This window comes from Cuculus canorus, chromosome 2, assembly GCF_017976375.1.
Source record: "Cuculus canorus isolate bCucCan1 chromosome 2, bCucCan1.pri, whole genome shotgun sequence".
Lineage (NCBI taxonomy): Eukaryota > Metazoa > Chordata > Aves > Cuculiformes > Cuculidae > Cuculus > Cuculus canorus.
The window spans coordinates 131698226-131716981 of NC_071402.1; the positions used below are offsets into that span (position 1 = coordinate 131698226).

General features: G+C 36.9%; 1 protein-coding gene across 4 annotated transcripts in view; it reads left to right on the forward strand.

Moving 5' to 3' along the window:
- VWDE (von Willebrand factor D and EGF domains) overlaps positions 1–18756 on the forward strand; it is a 42506-nt gene that overhangs the window by 15294 nt on the left and 8456 nt on the right. For all 4 annotated transcript variants that reach the window (XR_008448821.1, XR_008448820.1, XM_054060371.1 and 1 more), the window contains exons 8-22: positions 420–634; positions 956–1029; positions 3023–3296; positions 4708–4916; positions 5359–6344; positions 7565–7701; positions 10594–10749; positions 11349–11453; positions 11795–11909; positions 13782–14032; positions 14151–14370; positions 14927–15064; positions 15643–15705; positions 18243–18338; positions 18423–18518. Coding sequence is in view for 2 of the 4 variants with exons in the window: in XM_054060371.1 (XP_053916346.1) it covers positions 420–634; positions 956–1029; positions 3023–3296; positions 4708–4916; positions 5359–6344; positions 7565–7701; positions 10594–10749; positions 11349–11453; positions 11795–11909; positions 13782–14032; positions 14151–14370; positions 14927–15064; positions 15643–15705; positions 18243–18338; positions 18423–18518 (3135 nt within the window). In the remaining 2 variants the exon portion in view is untranslated. The remainder of the gene's footprint in view (positions 1–419; positions 635–955; positions 1030–3022; positions 3297–4707; positions 4917–5358; positions 6345–7564; positions 7702–10593; positions 10750–11348; positions 11454–11794; positions 11910–13781; positions 14033–14150; positions 14371–14926; positions 15065–15642; positions 15706–18242; positions 18339–18422; positions 18519–18756) is intronic.

Genomic DNA, 18756 nt, shown 5'->3' on the forward strand with positions numbered 1-18756 from the left:
CTTGCAAAGTTTGTAATTCAGTTAATTTTTTTTCACCATTTGTGTTGAAAGTATTGTATATGCAGTTGTGATGTCTTTGTTTTTTACTGTTAATTACTGGTTTGTGTAGTACTTTCTCAAACACAAGTCCTGTGAACCCTGGGAGCAGCCTTGCCTATGCAGGCAACCCTTTTTGTGTCATATTAGCAAGCCTATCATGATTTCCTTTTGTCTGTCAAACTGAAAACTTCAAAAGCATTTTCTTGTGTGTGTGTATGAAGATGTAAATAGGGGGTTTTGCATGACGAAACCTGAGAAAAATGCAGAATTATTTTAATTTATGAAAATGTTTGTATATAAGTTAGTATCTGTATTAACAGTAGTAAACATGAGATTTATTTAGAAGAAAACTCACTAACCAAGTGTTTTCATTAAAACAGGTGAAGAGCAGTTAGTTTTAAACTTGGCTCTCTCTTCTTGCCATGTGGATCTTCTCCAGAAACCCTGCAATAACGGAATCTGTAGTCAAGCTGTAATTTACTTCACTGCTGTGACAGACTTTATGCAGGATGGAGACAGAATTACCAGAATCGCAGTCGAACCTATATCCAGTGAGAATTTCTTGTGGAATGGCTATGTTCCAGAAAGCACACAGGTTGAAAATCTTCATATGAACCTCTGTAAACTGGCAAGAAATGTTGCTGATGTTATTGAAGCTTCTAGTTCAGTTGTGACTGCTGACTCACACCAAGATTTCTAAGTGATCAATTTTCCATTGTTTTATTTTCACTGAAATGTTACGTTTTCTTTTGAATTAATTTTTTTAAAATTTTAATATTGATATTAGTACCCAAATTGAGTAAAAAGTATAGTATATTTATTAGAGTGTGAACTAGTATCATAAGATAAATAATGTGCCTGAGACTGGTTTTTTTCTTATCTGACATGGTTTGCTCTGTGCTTCTTTGTTTTAAAGATTACAGTAAAGGATCTACCCACGGCCTATTGCTACTCATTTACTGACCCTCATATAATTACGTTTGATGGAAGGTAATCACTGTGTTACTGCTTTTAATTTTAACTGTGTTAGGGTTTCTTGTGGGTATTTTTGTGGGGTTGCTTTCTTTCTTTCCTTATATTCAGTCTGTGATGGTGATACAAGTTAGCTGTCATTTTCCACAACTGCAGCCTGTATTTTACATTCTTTCTTGGATAATAAGGATAAATGTGCTTTAGCTAGTAAAAGCTTGCCAGTCATGATGATGTTTGTAATATTTTTATTTTTAAATGCAAGTTTGGAGGTTTTGGTGAAGAGGTGAGGCTAATGGACCTCTTTCCTGTTTTCGAGGAGTTTGCCAAGAGAGGCATGGTTGGTGTACAGTGTGTTGGCTATGAAACATAAAATGTTATAAACATGAACAATGATTCTATGGATGATTAGGCAAAACTCCTTTAATGCTGAGGTGTTTCCGATCTACAGCATAGTTTCCATATTGCTGTGTGTCAGCATCTGAATCCTTTTAAGGATCAATTCACTAGAAGTTACCTGCTATCTGTGTAACATTGTGCTGAGTTCAATAATGACAGTGAAAGTGACTTATTCATTACTGTCATTACTTGCATGTCACTGACCTTCTCTATAAAGTGCAGAGCTTCCTTGGCCACAGCTAGCTTGTTTTTGGTATGTTTCTGTCTTTCAAAGTGTTTCTACTTCATGGAAGGTGTCAAAACAAGCACAGTTTCCATGCTTAGGACTTCTAGGCTCTCTGCTCAGCAGAAGCACACTTCTTCAAGTGGCAGTGTGAGAGTAAGAGGATATGTTTCCTCCAAATAAGGATGTTCAGCTCACAACCTCACTTTTCTTGTAAACTTGATAACAGAAGGGAAAATACAAGTTGTAATTTTTTCTCTGATAGCACCATGATTAGTAATAATGAAGTCACTGGAGTTATCCTAGTCTTGCAATCCCTCCTCCAGTGGAAATTATAGGGATGGCTTCACTGGACATATTAACCATTGATGCATTGTGATGAAGCTTTCTTGTGAAGCAATGATTCACTGTGATGTGGTATGGCAGAAAGCAAGATGCGACAAGGATTTTAAGGATAAAGTCTGTTGGCACTTTATTTTGCAAATTGAGGAAATAATAGAAAAGAAATTGTCCTTACTGAATCACAGGCAGTCCTTTGCAGTCCCAGTGGGGTAACCATCTGCAATTTGTCTGCTGGCCCGTTATACATAAAGCAAATCACCATTCTGCAATTAACTGTCATGTGCTATTTATAGCCAAGAGGCTGTTAAACTGGCAGCAAAAGTTAGGGGTTTTTTTCTTACTTTTCTTTTTTTCAGCCTACTCGCTGCTGAATCATTAAATTGGCTATTTTAACCTTGCTTCAGGGAACAGATGGCTAACCCTAAGGAAAAAAATGGAAGTTGCTATTTATGGTTTTCATCTTAACTAATTTTGAAATCTTTGGGAATAAGCACCCCTCATCTCTGTCTTGATAAAACAGACCTTTTTAAAAGTGTATGGCTTCCTAAATCATTTTGTCAAGAGTACTTATGCAGTTTTCAGATGTTGCCCCCCACATGCGCCCTGAAATGCATCTTATTTCTCATGTTTCATAGGTATACTGCCATAGAAACAAAAAGGTTCAAAGTACCCTCCAGTACCCTGTTGTTAACACCATTAAAAAAAAAACATCCAAGAGTGGCAGTGGCTTCATGCTTATGTTTCCGTTCGCAACCATTGTCTATGTATATTCCACTTGTGATCCTCCTTTAATTTCTTATTTTTCTGCTGTAAAACAGGTTTATTTGTTTTGATTTAGAACTGTGCAGACAAAGATATGATGGTGTTTGTTCTGAAGAAAGTTGTGTGTTCATTTGTGGGCTGTGCTGTTCTTTCTGATGCAGGAAAAGAAGTTGCAGAATCGAAGTTCACCAAATATTAGAAATCTGTTTTAAGATAAAGTTACTGACATGTGGTGATACAGTTATTTTATAACCAAACTGATATCACATGCTATTCTTTTGATTCCAGACTCTATGACAATTTTAAAACAGGAACATTTGTTCTCTACAAGAGTACATCTCGAGATTTTGAAGTTCATGTTCGCCAGTGGGAGTGTGGAAGTCTTCACTACCCATCATCCTGTAACTGTGGCTTTGTTGCCAAAGAAGGAAGTGATATAATTGCATTTGACATGTGCAGTGGTCAGCTGCATGAGTCACAGCCTCGCTTATCTGTACTAAATAGAGACACAACAGGAAACAATGTTAGGATCACTGAATCCTACCTAGGAAGAAAAGTAACAGTAAGTAGTAGATAATTGCTTGTGGACATAATGGTTATCTCAGCAATTGTTTTTACCAACTCACCAATTTCAGAACAAAAACATGTTTTGTTTTCTGCAATTAAGTAATAGCCTAATGTTTATTCTACAATTGCAGTCCTTTGGCCTGTGTTTTGCTTGTAAGTGAAGGATGTTGTCCTCAAAACAAAGGATGTGTTAACGTACATACCTTTCTAGAATCACTATGTCAATCACAGTATACAACTCTTGTGTGGAAGGTGCAGTTTCCAGATTCAATATGCACTTCTTTAGCAGCCTTAATGTTCCGAAATGAGATCTCTGCGTGTTCTGTTTCAGTTATGCCAGTATCATGTAGTAGGACTGCGCACTCAAGTTAATTAAGTATGCCAAATGATGTCCACAGAATTAGAAGTGTAGATGGTTTCTCTGGAGAATGCGGCCCTCAGATAAAAAATTCACACTTGCTTTTCTAATTTCCTGTGGCTTTTCTTTTGTAGATAGAATTGCTGTAGGACTCCACTGAACATCAAATGAAGCAGAATGTAAAAATGAAGCCTTCAACTGCTCTTTAATCACTCTATTGGTCTGGAAGGCAAGCCATAAAAACAGATATGCCTTTTCAACTTGGGTTTGGTATCGGTATAAGACTATTCTGAATATTCTTTTATATGAAGCACTTGATCTGAAGACCTCAGATATGGAATGTTAGGACAACATTAGGCAATAGAGAAACTAAAGGGATACTGAGGAACCAGAAAAAATGAGTTACTTGCTCAGATTTGTACAATAAGTTAATAACAGAAACAGCATTTAAACTTGCAGTGCATTTTGTTCTTGAGGCTTCTAGTATTTCTTTCAAGAGATTGTGGAGTTGCCTAAAATCAAATAGTAAATATTTGAGACTATTCTGAGCTATCTAGAATATTTAGGATCATCTTTATAGGTATAAAGTGATTCTATAATAAGCTGTTAACACCAGGGAATCATGTAGCTGACAAAAAGATACTCAAGAAAGGTGCTGCTAAAGAGTCTATTCATATTACCCGAATCATCCCTTTCCATATGCTAGCATGTAAAGAGTGAGCAAACCAGCCAATTTTTTATTCTCTTTGGTTTTGCAGTCACTGACCTTCCACAATATACCTGTTAATGGGGATGAAGTTTGTGGACCTATAGTGCACTATCTAGCTGCCTGCTAAGGTTGAGATATATAGGATTTTTATTTACAGGGCTTCACAAGAAGAAAAAATAACGAAATTTGTCTGATCCAGAACAGTTAGAGCAAGAGTTTACTGTGATGTCTTTGTATGCCTGACCTTTTCCAGTTGTTCTTTGCCAACAAACATACCTGGTTTTATTAGGTAAAATAAAAATCATGCTTGTCATGATGATGTAATCAATCTCTTCTTAGGTTTTGTTCTCTTCTGGAGCTTTTGTTCGTGCTGATGTGAGTGAATGGGGAATGAGCATAACACTTAGGGCACCCAGTTCAGATTACAGACATACAATGGGACTCTGTGGCACCTTTGACGGAATTGCAGAGAATGACTACCACACTGCAAGTGGGGTGGAAATCCCAAACCATGCTAATGTTCCTTCTTCTTTTATTAAGGAGTGGAGGTAACAAAATACTTTTGTTTTAGTCAAATGTTATAATTTTTGGTTCAACCTTTTCTTTGCATTCTTGAAACTTGTTAAAATAATGAAAAAAATATATTCTAGTTTTTAAGGTAATGTTAGAATGCCATCATTACATTTCATAATTAATTTCAGAGAAATTAAAATTGAAGTGCCAAATTAGTGTATAAGTGGTATCATGTAAGATTAATTCAAATAGATTTTCAAGAAAGTATCCAAGTATACAGAAAACATCCACTCTTCTCAGTTCTTCTATTATAAGTGACTCACAGTTTTCTGGTTTGAGCTGGTTTTTCAATACAACTGTTTGCTGCAGATTCTGTGATCTATGCTGTGGAAGTATTAAATTACAAAAACTGAAACAAATGTTAGTGCTTTACTAAAACAGACACAATTTCATCTTTTTCTTTTTTTTTTTCTCTAGAATTTCACCGGGAGATAGCTTGTTTGACAAGACACCTGCTTCTTTAACATCTTCTAGAAAAACAGTCTTCTGTGACTGCGCATCTGAAAGTGCTAGATTATATCAATCGGTGAATAAACTAGAGACAATTTCTCGTTCAGGACTTCCTCTGTCTTGTAAAGAAAGTGAAAATGGAAGATTTCTTTCTTTGATACCAGGACTGGATGTCACTGCTGAGTACCTCATTCCTGTTGATTTTGTCAGAAGCTTAAAGAAACGTTCATCTGCACATGAAATGGATTCATCTACAGTTCTGCAGAGGACAGATAATCAAACCAAACTTCACAAAATGTCATTAGTAAACAGGCACGTGCCTGCAACCGCAGTGGATAATACTGGTGTAGAAAGAGAGGGAACTTCAAGCTCAGGCATTAGAAGAAGTTCTCTCCGTTACAGGAGTCATATTCATAAAAGTCAACCTGTTACAAGTAGAGGGAAGCGCCAAAATTATTATGAGTACCAACCAGCATTTCTGTTTCAAAGTCTTAGCCAAACAGACTTAGAGGGGTATAGTTATTTTTTCCCAGAGGACCATGCTACTGACACAGACAAGTTTCTTCTTCCTTCTTGGCCCACACCTTCTGGCCTCACTGAGCCTGGCGCTTTGTTACTATGCCAGCAGGCAATAACTAATTCCAGTATAGGAAGACCTTGTGGTGGCCTTCTTGGCCATCGAATAGAGGATGCAATCAATATGTGTGTTAAAGATTTGCTGCTGAAAGATGACCTCAGTTGGGTAAAAGCTTCCTTAGCTCTTCTAGAGAATGAATGTGAGAAAAGACTTTTAGAAGAAATAAATTACCACCCACAGGAAGTCGCAGGGTCGGTTGAGAGCCTGCTTATTGCCTTAAAGTGCCCCAATCTCTGCAGTGGTAATGGAGAATGCACAGAATGGGGCTGTGCATGTTTTCAAGGCTACAGCTCATATGACTGCAGCATACTGTCTGGTAAGCAGGGGAAAGTAAAGGAGATTTACTTGAATAATGTTCTCAATGTTTGTGCAACATACATTTATTTTGCTGCCTTTGTCTCATGCTTTTGTATACTGACAAAGATTCTCCGCAGTGGCCCTGTTTGTTATCCAGCAATTTAGTTCCAGTTTAATACAGCTGTAATTATTTTCTATCTAGCTGCCTTGTTTCCAAAGGGCAAAACTTGGGCTTAGTTGCTGGTATGTCAGATTTAAAAAAATTACCAGTGAGTTTGCAATACAGAGTGTTGCCCCAAGAGATTAGCAGTGTTTCCACATGCTGCCTTCTTTAGGAAGGCTCTGACACATCCATCCATCCATCCATCCATCCATCCATCCATCCATCCCCTAATTTTTTTACAGTCTATGTGATCCTGTTTAACTGTAAGAGATGGTTTTCTTTTTGGTCATGTTGCCTGTCTGCAAGCTAACTGTTATGTGTGGTGGGAGCAGAATTGATGGAGAAGAAAGAAGAGGTACAGCAAATAGAGCTGGGTGTGGGGTGTTTAGTAAGTGAGCCATTCACTAGAAAGTTATTTAAGCATGTACACTAGAAAACTATGAAGAGTACTATAAGGGTCAAAACTCTTTTAAAACAAAACCTGTTGGTATTTTGTTTTGCAATGGTGTTTTTGTTTTAGTGACCTATTTAAAAGCAAATAGAGAAAGAGGTTGATAATAATGAAAAATTTTTTATTCCTCTTGAAGTCAAATAAACTGGTTTAGCTTAATTAAAGCTATTTTTGAGTGTTCTAATCTTTTTCAGCATATTTCCTGAAATAACTTATACCTGAAATGTTTTTGTTTAGTCTTTAAACAAAAAATTCCCATTATAAATCATTGCATAACTGTAACTTTTCCAATTCCTGTTACTAGGGCCCGGGTTCCATTTAGATTTTTTCCTGCAAGTGTAATGTAAAGAACCATAGATGAGAAAGCAAAACACATATTCACAGATGAATATTTTCTCTGCTTCATAATGTTTAAATTCCAAGAGAAAATGAAAGCCGAGCTTTAAAGTTACGGTTCATTTTAACAATTAAAAATGCTTCTGTTTATGCCTTTTTTCAGCTGGGTCCAGATTTCATTGTTTACGTAGTTTTTGTAGTTGGATGGAGAAATAAACATATTGCTTAATGTAAATGCATGTGAATGAATTAATATACTGACATTCATTGTCTAATCTCTACTTTGAAGACCAGGCTCCAGAAATTACAGAGCTGGAGAATGCTGGGCTGTGTGATATTCGACAGTTTGACTGCACATCAGTGAAGGCTTTTGGACATGGCTTCAGGCAGTCATTGAATCTAAAATGTGAAATTATCAAATTACAGGTAGGTCTCCTGAGTAGTAATAATTACATTTTAAACTTCTCAGAGAATCAGGGAAAAAAATGTCTAACATATTATTCATAGATGTGGGCACAATGCATTGCTTCAGTAGAAGCTGAAAGCAAAGGCACTCAGCACTTTGCAGCAGACACTCAAATCTTTGCAAGATTGCCATTTCCTTCATGATAAGAGAAATACAAAACATAATGGGAATGTTCAGCAGCCGAGGAAATAACAGCATAGAGCAGCTATCCATCAGGAAAGGGAAAGGGCAGCCTTTCCTGGTTTTATTAGTAAAAATCAGTATATCGTTGTTCAGTTTTTTAAGTGCTTATGGAGAGGAATTGAAGTACCGCTGCTTTGAAAAAGGACAGCAAGGTTAAAGACATTACTAGATTTGTCTCAAATCTAATGCTTGAAATAGGCCTTTTATGAACGTTATAAATCTGTTAGGAAAAGAGAAAGGCATTTTTGATGTGTTGTCCATTTCCCTGGGGTAGAATACCACAGCTATTTAACGATGTGTGTCAGCTCTGTATCCCAGGTTTGAACGGGAGATTGAAGTTTTTCACTGTAAACTGTGAGGAATCTGTACACAGAGACTGTTGTTACTTAGACCTAGAATTCATTCAAATTTACAAGCAGTTTATAAAGTGTTAGCCTGGAATAAACAGTTCATAATTACAAGTTTTTGTCTCATGTTAGACACAGTAAGAAATACTTCAAAGTAAAATTGGATTTTATTGATGTTATAAGGAGGAGGAAAGGAGGGGAAGATGGTGAAAGAGCAACTATTCCATGGGAAAATTTTGTTCGGGAGGCAAAAGTTTTCCTTAGCTAGTTCCAGCAGATGCTAAAATTATTTTAACGAATTAAGGAGTGCTGGCTATAGATTTTTCTTCAACACAACATGTATGCACTCATCTACAAGTCGGCTTGTAACGGTAAAGTTGAGAGTAAGTTTACACTACATTAGGTTAAAAGACTTCTAGACTAAGCTCACAGTGAGGCAATTATTGGGAGTTCACTTACCACAATTTGAAATGTCTCAGTTTTACTTCATGGCAAGATATTCTGACATAACACTCTGTGGTGGTGTAGTTGACTCCCAACTACAAAAGCTTCCTATTTAATCACTTTTTTTGATGATCTCACTGACAAGAGCGAGGTTAGAAAATGAACGCTATTGCTGTTATCTGTAGTTGAGGAGGAAGCTGAGATTTTTTTCCTGGAAAATACAAAAGAAAAGTTGTGCAGGAATTTCATTTAATTTAGTTTTGTGTGCTTAATTTTCAGACTGGAGAAATAGCTTATTCAAAATGTCAATGGAATTGTTAATGATATAGATCGCAAGATATTTTAAGATCAATCTTAAATAATCAGAACTTCATCGTAGAGGCATTTTGGCACAATTTAGAGCTGATACACACTAACTATCTTATTTTTTAGATTTTAATTTTTGAAAGTAAATCAAATTCATTTTCTGTGGGCAGTCTTAGCATGTTAGGAAGGATACAGGTCTCGTGCATGATGTTAAAAGGTGATTCAGAGAATTCTATATTGAAGTACCTCACAGATGCAGGACTACTGGAAATCTCTAGGGGTTTGCGTAGGCCATAGCAAAGAAACCTATGATTACACAAATTGAGAATTTCTAAGATTTTTGTAAAGGATCAGTGCGTTTATCCCTTAAAAATGAAAATACAGTTTTAGTTCCTCCTTACTTACGTTGAACTGCAGAAGTAAGTTTTTCTATAAAAATAATGAGCAAGTAGTTCTGAAGGTTTTTAATTGATTTTTTGAAAGGTTAATATGTTCCTCAAAAAAGTTATCTGAGCTTGTCTCCAGCTAATAACAAAAGGTTTCTGGAGAACTGGATTGAATCACATTTGGAAGATTATGGTACTACCTGCACTCAAAATGATGGATTTGGAAATATTTAGCCTTTACACTTTTACTCGCTTTTGCTGTGAATTCCTTAACTAAGTATAGGATGAAATAAAACCAAAATGTTTGGTTGGAACAAAGATATCTCATATGTCTTATCAGTGACAGGTTTTATTTTTCTGTTATTTTTTGTTTATTAAAAAAAATGCAAGGCCTGTTTAACAGACAACTGCCCATGTCAGGATTGGGGTTGAGTAAGTGTCTGGATTGGCTCCAGTAGCTGAAAAAATGTGCAAGCTCATTAAAACCTAGTCAAGCTCAAAATTATTTTGATCTTGCTGTTCTCTTGATTCTTAGTCTGTTTGGATTCTTACTTCCATCTAATTTTGGTTTTGGTATGCTTATCCCTGCTTCCACATCAATACTTCAGTCAAATAGTGTTATCATCCCTATTCTGCTACCTTGAACTCTCAAGATATACCCTTGGATGACTTGTCCTCACTGCTGTTCAGAAGAAAAGTCTACGGGGTTAATGGTGTAATCTATTGGTTTGGTCAAGGGCTTTATGGCTAACTGCCAGTATTTCCCAAGTACCCAGAATGATACCTGAGCCCTGCCAAAAACCTCATCTGTTCCTTTGGCTGAAGCTTGTCCTGTCATGGGAGCAGAGATGGAGAGGGGTAGAAGCACTTATACATAGATCAGTGCTGTTAGAGAATCACCCACTGCTTAACCCTCCCAGTATTCTTCAGCTAGAAGAATGCTTTATCCTCGCTATGGAGTGCCAAAGGGCCATGCAGCAGGAAAGAACTCTATGGAATTTCTTCTGCAGTAGCAGTCTTGCATAAAAAATTGTGTGCAAATAGTGGCATTTAATATTTCCCATTGCGTCCTAATCCAGAAACTTTATACTTATTCAAACACTGTACAATACATATTTTTTTCTCTGGTAAAAATATTTTCATAATGCATTTCACTGAAAAACACATTTTCTGTCTTAACGTTTAGTATAGTGATAGACAATGGATTCCTGGAGAACCCCTGATTATGCCAGCTGCCTTCCGAAATGCCAAGACTGTTGACTGCCAGTTACCCAATGATGTCCAGCAGTCTGATATCATGGATCTGGTTGATGATAAACCCATTGCCCGGTGGCAAATAAAGGTACTCACAGAAATTTCAACTATTCACTTACAGTTATTCTTATGAATATTAAAATATATTGCGGAGATGGTATTTTTTTAGTGCGACTAAAGGTAGAACTCAGCTTGTGTAACTTGGCATCTCAGTTTCATCATCTAAGCTTAAGTGTTGATTGCCATTTGAGAGTGTTCTCCTGAAAGGGGACTGGTAAATACAATGTAGGACCTAAACAGACGTGTTCTTCAGGAGCAGAAGTTAAAGGCCAGGTAGTTACCCTACAGCATTTTGAATTTCATTAAGCACATTTAAGAGAAAATTGAGTTGAGGCCAGTCTACATCTGTGAATCCCTGTGTGAGGTAGCTATTTGAGCTCTCGTACAGATTGAGTCAATAAGGTCAATAGAGCCTACGTGCTATTCAATTTACCCTAAAGTAGACACCTACATGTGGTTAGTCAGATACCTGCCTAGACTTATTGACAGGATTGATTAGATTTCTGAAGGCTATTATGAGATATTAAACGTGTGTCTGTGAGTGAGCTACAGCTTATATTAGCGGTCCATGCTGGTGATGCATTGATGCCTGTGTCGGTTCACCCGTTTTTGCTGTACATCTTGCAGATTACAAATGATGGATCCATTTATAGCAACTCTAAAACAATGATATTATATGATGGAGCCTGTCAAATGTGTGAACCACAAGAATCTGGGTTATGTACATTAAAGGTATGTATTTCATTACTCTCTCTGTTTACTATGAAAATATATATCTTTTTAGACAAAATCTAGAAACATCAGCATAACATATGCTGTTCTTGTTTACAACAGGGATTTTCCATACACAAAAATGATAAGCATACAAAAAGAAGCTCAGATGAGGCAATTTTGAATTAAAAAAAGTCAAACCAAAAGCACTTAATATAATTACCGAATAAAATCAAACATAACCTTAGTTGTTTAGTGGAAGTGCAGAATATGTTACATTTTAATTGACACTTTACAAATTCATCCAGATTTACTATTTGATAACCAAAAATTAATGAATCACATTGTGCTTTCTCTAAAAGGAGAAAACATGCAACATAGACGGACACTGTTACGGTGAAGGTGACACAAATCCAGCCAGCCCTTGCTTAGTCTGCAGACCTGACATATCAAAGTTAACTTGGTCAGTTGTTGAAAGTAAGTTCTGAGTATCTTTTTTTTAAAAGCAGGAAGCTGAAAATCTACTGAGTTTTAAAATTTATGGAAATAGTGAAGTTTTAAGATTAAGTAGTTAAGTTTTCATTTAAAGCTTAGTACCCACTACTTTAGCCTGTAATTTGATCTTGGTTTTCACCTGACATTTCTTCAAATTTTTGAAAATGATATTTTGTTTGCCAGACCATGCATGTAAAAGTCAGGCTTTTTTTTTTTCTCCTCTTCTTCTGCCCTGCACCAGTAGTCATTACAAATAGCTAATGAAAATTAACAGTTCTCGGCCTAATTGTCATTTTGAAGTCTTTTAATATTTGGCACAGGTACATCCACAAACATTTGTCTTAAATATATAAGAATAAAATATATTTTCCAACAAAGGACTCTGATGCCAAACAAGAGGAGAACACAAACTGAATTAAATGGTGTGTCGTATTTATTAGTCACTTAGTGTTTGGACATAAACCACATCAGTGGCATAGCTACATGGCCTAAACAAATACTTGAAAGTATGTCCAAGGCTGTCATACTTCAGTCCAGTTAGAAACCACACTATGAAAAGAAGATCCACGTCTAGATTCTTCACTTTCCTTCTCCATGTTACAAAGTCCTGGCCTAGAAGTTGTAGTTCTTTTGGCTCAGATCTTAGTGTTCAGATATAGAAATCATATTCGTCCTTTCACCAAGTGGGATGTCCCTTGGGGCTTTGCTAGTAGCCATCCAGTCTGCCTCATCAACCCAAGTCCATAACATCTCAAGTACAAGCATTCCATGAGTGTTTCTGCGGGTGAATGTGCTGGCAAGCCCCTCCCTGGGTTGGGAAGGGTCCATGGGTGGGACTTCTGGTGTCTGTGTTGCTGAATCTTTTCCTAGCTCAAACTTCTACTGGAAGCAAAGGTAGCTATAGCTATTCTAAAAGAATGAAACCTGAATTAAATGAATGGCATGAAACTCATCCAGCAGTCAGGGAGTCAACCCGTTTCCGTGTTACAGCCATGAATGGAATTCAGTATTGCCAAAGTCAGAAATGGGAGAATGTAAACTAGAGGCAATTGCCAAAAACAAAAGAGCACAACTTCTCCTCCAGAGTATATGACATTAGGAAAAGGGTGTCAGAATCTAATTGCTGAGACACTGATTAAAGCTTCTTCTCTCTTCACGGTTTCTGCCACAATGCATGGGTTCCTGCTTGGAGCGGTCACTTTACTATAACCCAAAACTTGATGACCTTCCTGTGTCCTAACTTCAAAACCTATCTCTCCCCAGGGTTTCTACTTCTGTCTTTCAGTACTAGTGCTGGGGTTTTGTTTGCTTGTTTCCACCCAGTGTCTCTAGAAATCTGCTTATTCCTGCCAAATAGGTTAGAGCTCAACAGTGCAGGCATCTGAAGAGACTAAGACTTGAGAGTGAGTAGTTGTGTGGTTGAAATCCTTCCTAGGAACAATGAGTGAGTAACTTATTTCACCACCTCATGCTCAGTTTTGCCGGTATAGTCACTGCAGCCCATTCCCAAGTATTGCTTAACAGTGCCTATTCATTTGTTAAAGGCAACACCATTCACCTCTGAGGTTTATGGCTTCCTGCACTTACTTCTGCAAAATGTTTCTGCATAGTTAAAATACAATGTTTAATTTCCATAAATTCTAAGTTTTACAAGTTTTTGCATAGTAAAAGCAATTTCTTGGTTATGTTGTTATAATGAAAGTATCTAGCATTTTCCTATGTCGTTCTAATGACATTAGAATCTAGGAGAAATAATTACATGTGACTTCCTTAACAGAAAAATATGCTCCTTTTAATTTTTATAAATGTATTGCAACTTTTGCTTAAAAGAGGAAAATATCTCCTTTGTTACAGACAACCAGCCTCCAGTGCTTCAAACTTTTCAGGATGTGCTACAGACTTTTTATGGAGAAGATTTTGTATATCAGTTTTTGGCCTCAGATCCAGAGGGCTCTGCTATTCATTTCACGTTGGAATCTGGTCCAAAAGGTGCCAGTCTTTCCGCATCAGGTCTCCTTCTGTGGAAAGCTATGTCAATGAATCTCCATAAATTAACATTTTCTTTGACAGATGACTGCAATGCAAAGACTATGGTAGAAATAGAGGTAATGAATATTACGGTAAAATGACACCGACTAGTAAGACGTTTAAGATATCTAATTAAAAATCTCATTGCCAATTCATTAAAAAAAAGAAAACTGTCTTATTGGGCATGTCTTGTAGGTCAGTGTAAAATCGTGTGATTGCCTAAATAGTGGCTCATGTGTGACAAACATTAATTTCCCGCCTGGAAGTGGAAGATATCTTTGTGTGTGTGTAGCTGGATTTGAAGGTGATCTCTGCCAAGTGAATACTGATGACTGTAAACTTAACCGGTGTGGTATTGGCAGATGTGTGGATGGAATAAACAGCTATTACTGTGAATGTCCACCTGAACTGCAAGGTAAATTGCTACTTTATTTATGCACATTTATCACGTTTTGTGATGAGAAGGAGTTTCTGATTTTATGTCTACATTTTTATTTTAAACTTTTGACTGTAAATACCTTACAGTTAGAGTACGAAGAAATTTTATGGTCTTGTGATAAAATTACATTATATACTTCAAGATTTTTCTTTCATGAATACAAAGACAGTTTATATTATGAGAACAGAGTTCTGTTGTTTTCCTTGACAGAGGTAAACTCCGCAACATGGTGAATCGTAGGAGTAATGAGTTTGGTTACAGTGTTATTCCTCCTACGCCTGCAGATAAACATGTAGTCCTCACAGGCCACCTTCTCCATATTCTGCAGTAAGCAAGATACTTGATATAAGATGAAAAAATGTGAATAGCAAATCTAGTCAGCGGTACTTATTAGATGTACTGAAATGCTTTGTTGCACTTGATAGGTTCCCCTTTTGTATTTCAGCACCCACATACATTCTACTTTTATAAACACACTGTCATAGTTCAGTGACACAGTATTAAAAAAAAATAAATCTGTATTTCAATGCAGGTAAAAATTGTCAAGATGATGTCGATGAATGTGTATCCAGTCCTTGCTTGCCTGGAGTATTTTGCTTCAATACTTTTGGTTCTTACTACTGTGGTCTATGCCCAAATAATCTACAAGGAGATGGGAAGTCATGTTACGGTAAAATCACTTGTTTTTCAGAAGAATACTATTATCTTATTGTCATTCAGAAAAAGTATCTTTGGTTGTTCCTAATGTTTCTGACTAACTTAGAACTCTTGAGTAGTCAGCAAAACAGGACTGGGTTTCTGACTCTTGATGGCTGGGATAGAATCTCAATTGATGACAGCGTTAGACTGCACTGGGTCACATAGTTGTAAAACACTTTTTCAGGTGACTGGAAAAGGTAGATACAAAATACCCGAATTCTTTCATATCAAGGTAGAATGCAATTAAGTGTGTTTTTTTCTGCATTATTTTCATGATATGATCAATTATTGATGAAACATTTTTCTATTAGATTGCTTAACATAGAACTGTTTACTAGACAAATAAGGACCTCAAACATTTATTTACAATGCAGTTGCTGAATAACTTGTATTTTTAAAATACTCTATTGAAAACTAGTAAGAAACAATTTTATTCTTTATCTGCTTTCAGAATTTTAATTTATTTTTATGTACTAAAACTTTAGCTCTGGAATTTGTTTGCAGTTGAAACAATAACTACTAATGCGGCTTCACATCTTTTGTTTTTAGAAAGCTTGGAAGACACTAGTGTTGAAGGAGACGACTTAACAGGAGAAATTGGAGGGAATAAAGGTGATTTTTTTCATGAAGAAAATGGTATTTCTGATTCACATACTGATAAGAATATAGCTGGCAAATAAAGGTTCTAGTCAGTTTTATGTTATTCACTTTAATTTTTCAGTTTGACTCAATTTAATTTTTTACTGGGGTTTTATTCTGGTCTGAAAAATGAGACTGAAACTTCAATATCAACAAATCCCTCAGGTCAGTCATTTTATTGACAGTGTGATGTATGGTATTCTTACCATCGCCTTTTGTTTTCGTGACTAACCACTGCCAGAAAATAGGTAACAGGGGGATAGAGACATCTGTTAGATGAGATAAGCAAAAGTTTATGGCATTATGTTGAATGCCATTTTCCTACTTTAACTCAAAGGAAAGGTGAAGGATATGGCAAGTGAATGTCTTAATTCCAAAACTCCATGAACACTATTGCTGGCATTCCCAGCTCTGTGCCTGCTGGGGCTTTCTTTTCAGGGAATTTTCATGTGTCTTTTCCCTTTATCTCTGAATTGTCAGTGAGGGAGGAGGAAAACTGTCTGCTGCCAGTGCTGGATAGTTATTCACTGGCTGTTAGATGGTTTGCTTTTCAGCAGTGGGAGACATACTCTGTGGTAAGACTCAGTAAAGTTTAACATTTTGTAGACAATGTACTAGTACCATTCTAAGTGTGCTTAGGTACAGAGCTTAAGTTGGGCTGGATAATCTCTTCCAGTTTCATTCCTCCTCTGCCCCATAACGCTAAAAGCCCATATACAACATTCTGCCATTCTGGAGTTACAGTGCCGTACTCCCTTCTACAACCCACCCTATCACCTACTTTTCCTGGGCAGAATATAAAGAACTTTTGTACACTTTGCCCTCCTTTCTGCAAAGAGGATGAGTCAGTCTCTGAGGTTTATAAAACACATGAAACATCCCTCTAATAGCACCCGTGCAGAAACTTTAAGTTGATAAAAAAGTTTGAAGCGTAAAACTTGGTAATACTTTTGCTACAAGGTGGTGGATTATTCACCTAAAATGCTGTCCATGGTGCATCAGTAGGTATAAGCATGTGCATACTTGTAGTTAAATCTCTGCGTCTAGACTCTAGGCTTATTACTAGGCATACATGACCATAAGCAGCATCTTTTCTTTAAACTGTGGTTCAGTTATCTAGTTGGAAGCTGTATATGGATATGATAATTTGCTCTGACAGTAAAGCTATTTATTGACCCTGTGTGGGAAAATTTCTGCTGTCTGCCTTATGTATAATATATGGTGCTTTCTCCTTATCTTTCAGCCAAGAAAAGGCCATGGTAAGGGTGGGAATGGATGTAGCCCAAATGCCTTATCTTCTCCAGTCCTGCCAGTTAAGAGTTAGGTTCTACAATATACATATATTCTGATGTAGCACATGGAGAGATTTCCTGAAGTACAGGATGAGTGGGCTGTACATTTTTCTGTTCAGAAGACATTCCCCACCCTTAGAAGGAAAAAAAGTCTCATAAGATTCCTATACTTTCTTCTACCCTTTCTTTCCAACATGCTGTAGGTTTTCAACAATCAACCTTTGGGAAGATTTTAGGCATCTCTAGCTATATTCCCAGTTCTACAGATGTCCCTGAGAGATTTAGTTCTCTCAGGAACAGTCTGTAGCAGCACTTTAGCAGCTTTCATAGTAAAAGCAATTACCAATTGGGAGTCACTTAATCCTCAGAGAAGTGTTTCTGTAAAACCTGCTGTTGCTGGAAACATTGCTCATGCTTTCAGCAACATCAGTGGTCACTTTGCTAACATGGAAGACAGTTCTTCAGAACATGCTATGATGACCACATCTTCAAGGAGCCGTGCTGTATCACCTGAAAAGAAGACAAGGACACCAGTTGAGGCCTACAGCTATTTTGAGACCATCAGGAAGACTTCTCCTAGCAGTAGAACAAACATAAGGAAAGGGCTTGCTTTGCCAAGCAAAGTATTCAGAGGCGAAAATGCTTGCAGATTTCAGCACCTATTGGCCAAGCATAAAACGAGTCCTTTACCTTTGGTCCTTGTTGAAGTCACTATCCCACCAAAAATGCTTCCTGAAAAACTGAGTGAAATAGTGATTCCTAAAGCAGCAACCTGTACTGATTTACCCTGTTTTCCTGGTGTACCTTGTGAGCCACGTAGGGATGGAAGCGTCAAGTGTGGTCATTGTCCTTATGGTTATTATGGAGATGGCTTCACTTGCAGAGGTATTACAAATAACTGCAGTAAATGCTTTGCAGAGAAAGAATCTTGTGACATCTTTATAATCTGAAAGCACATTGTTATTATGTGATCAATGAAGTGCAGAGAGTATTGAATTTTCTCATTTTCATTATTAATATTGGCATAGCCTATAGGCTTTTAGTTGCACGGATGCACTTAAAAATATCTTTCTAATATGTCTCAGGCTCACCACTTGCAGACAAGGACCTAATGGATTCTGTGTGATCTTTTCATTATGTTAGGCACGACATAGTTGTGCTGAAATGCCACTTTAAATTTTCCTTATTCCTTTCTTTGTTTTCTTCATTGCCTTTCAGTAAGATGTAGGCAAACATGTGGCAAAAATATGGAGTGTGTGGCACCCAATATTTGCAAATGCAAGCCTGGTTATGCTGGTTATAACTGTCAGGCCGGTGAGTATGGCATTTTGATTTAGCTTGTAGTAACTCATATCCACAAATTAGTGATTTGAAGACAATTGTTGATTTTTTGTGCAGCTTTATGTAGACCTGATTGCAAAAACCATGGGAAGTGCATTAAGCCCAATGTCTGTGAATGTCTACCAGGATACAGTGGCTCTGCTTGTGAGGAAGGTAAATAGAATATTTTTCACTTTTGAATCCATAAATTCCCAAAGGATGCTGTAAATTACTTTCAGGACTGTTCATTCTGTCAGCAAAGAGGTGTACTCATTTTACTTTAACAAAACACTTCGAATAACATGTTGGTATATGCCCTAGTTTTTTGATACACACTGTAAAGTGTTCTTTGTGATTGGATATTCCTAAATTTAGCTTTCACACTACGTAGAGAAGTTCAGCAGTCAATGTA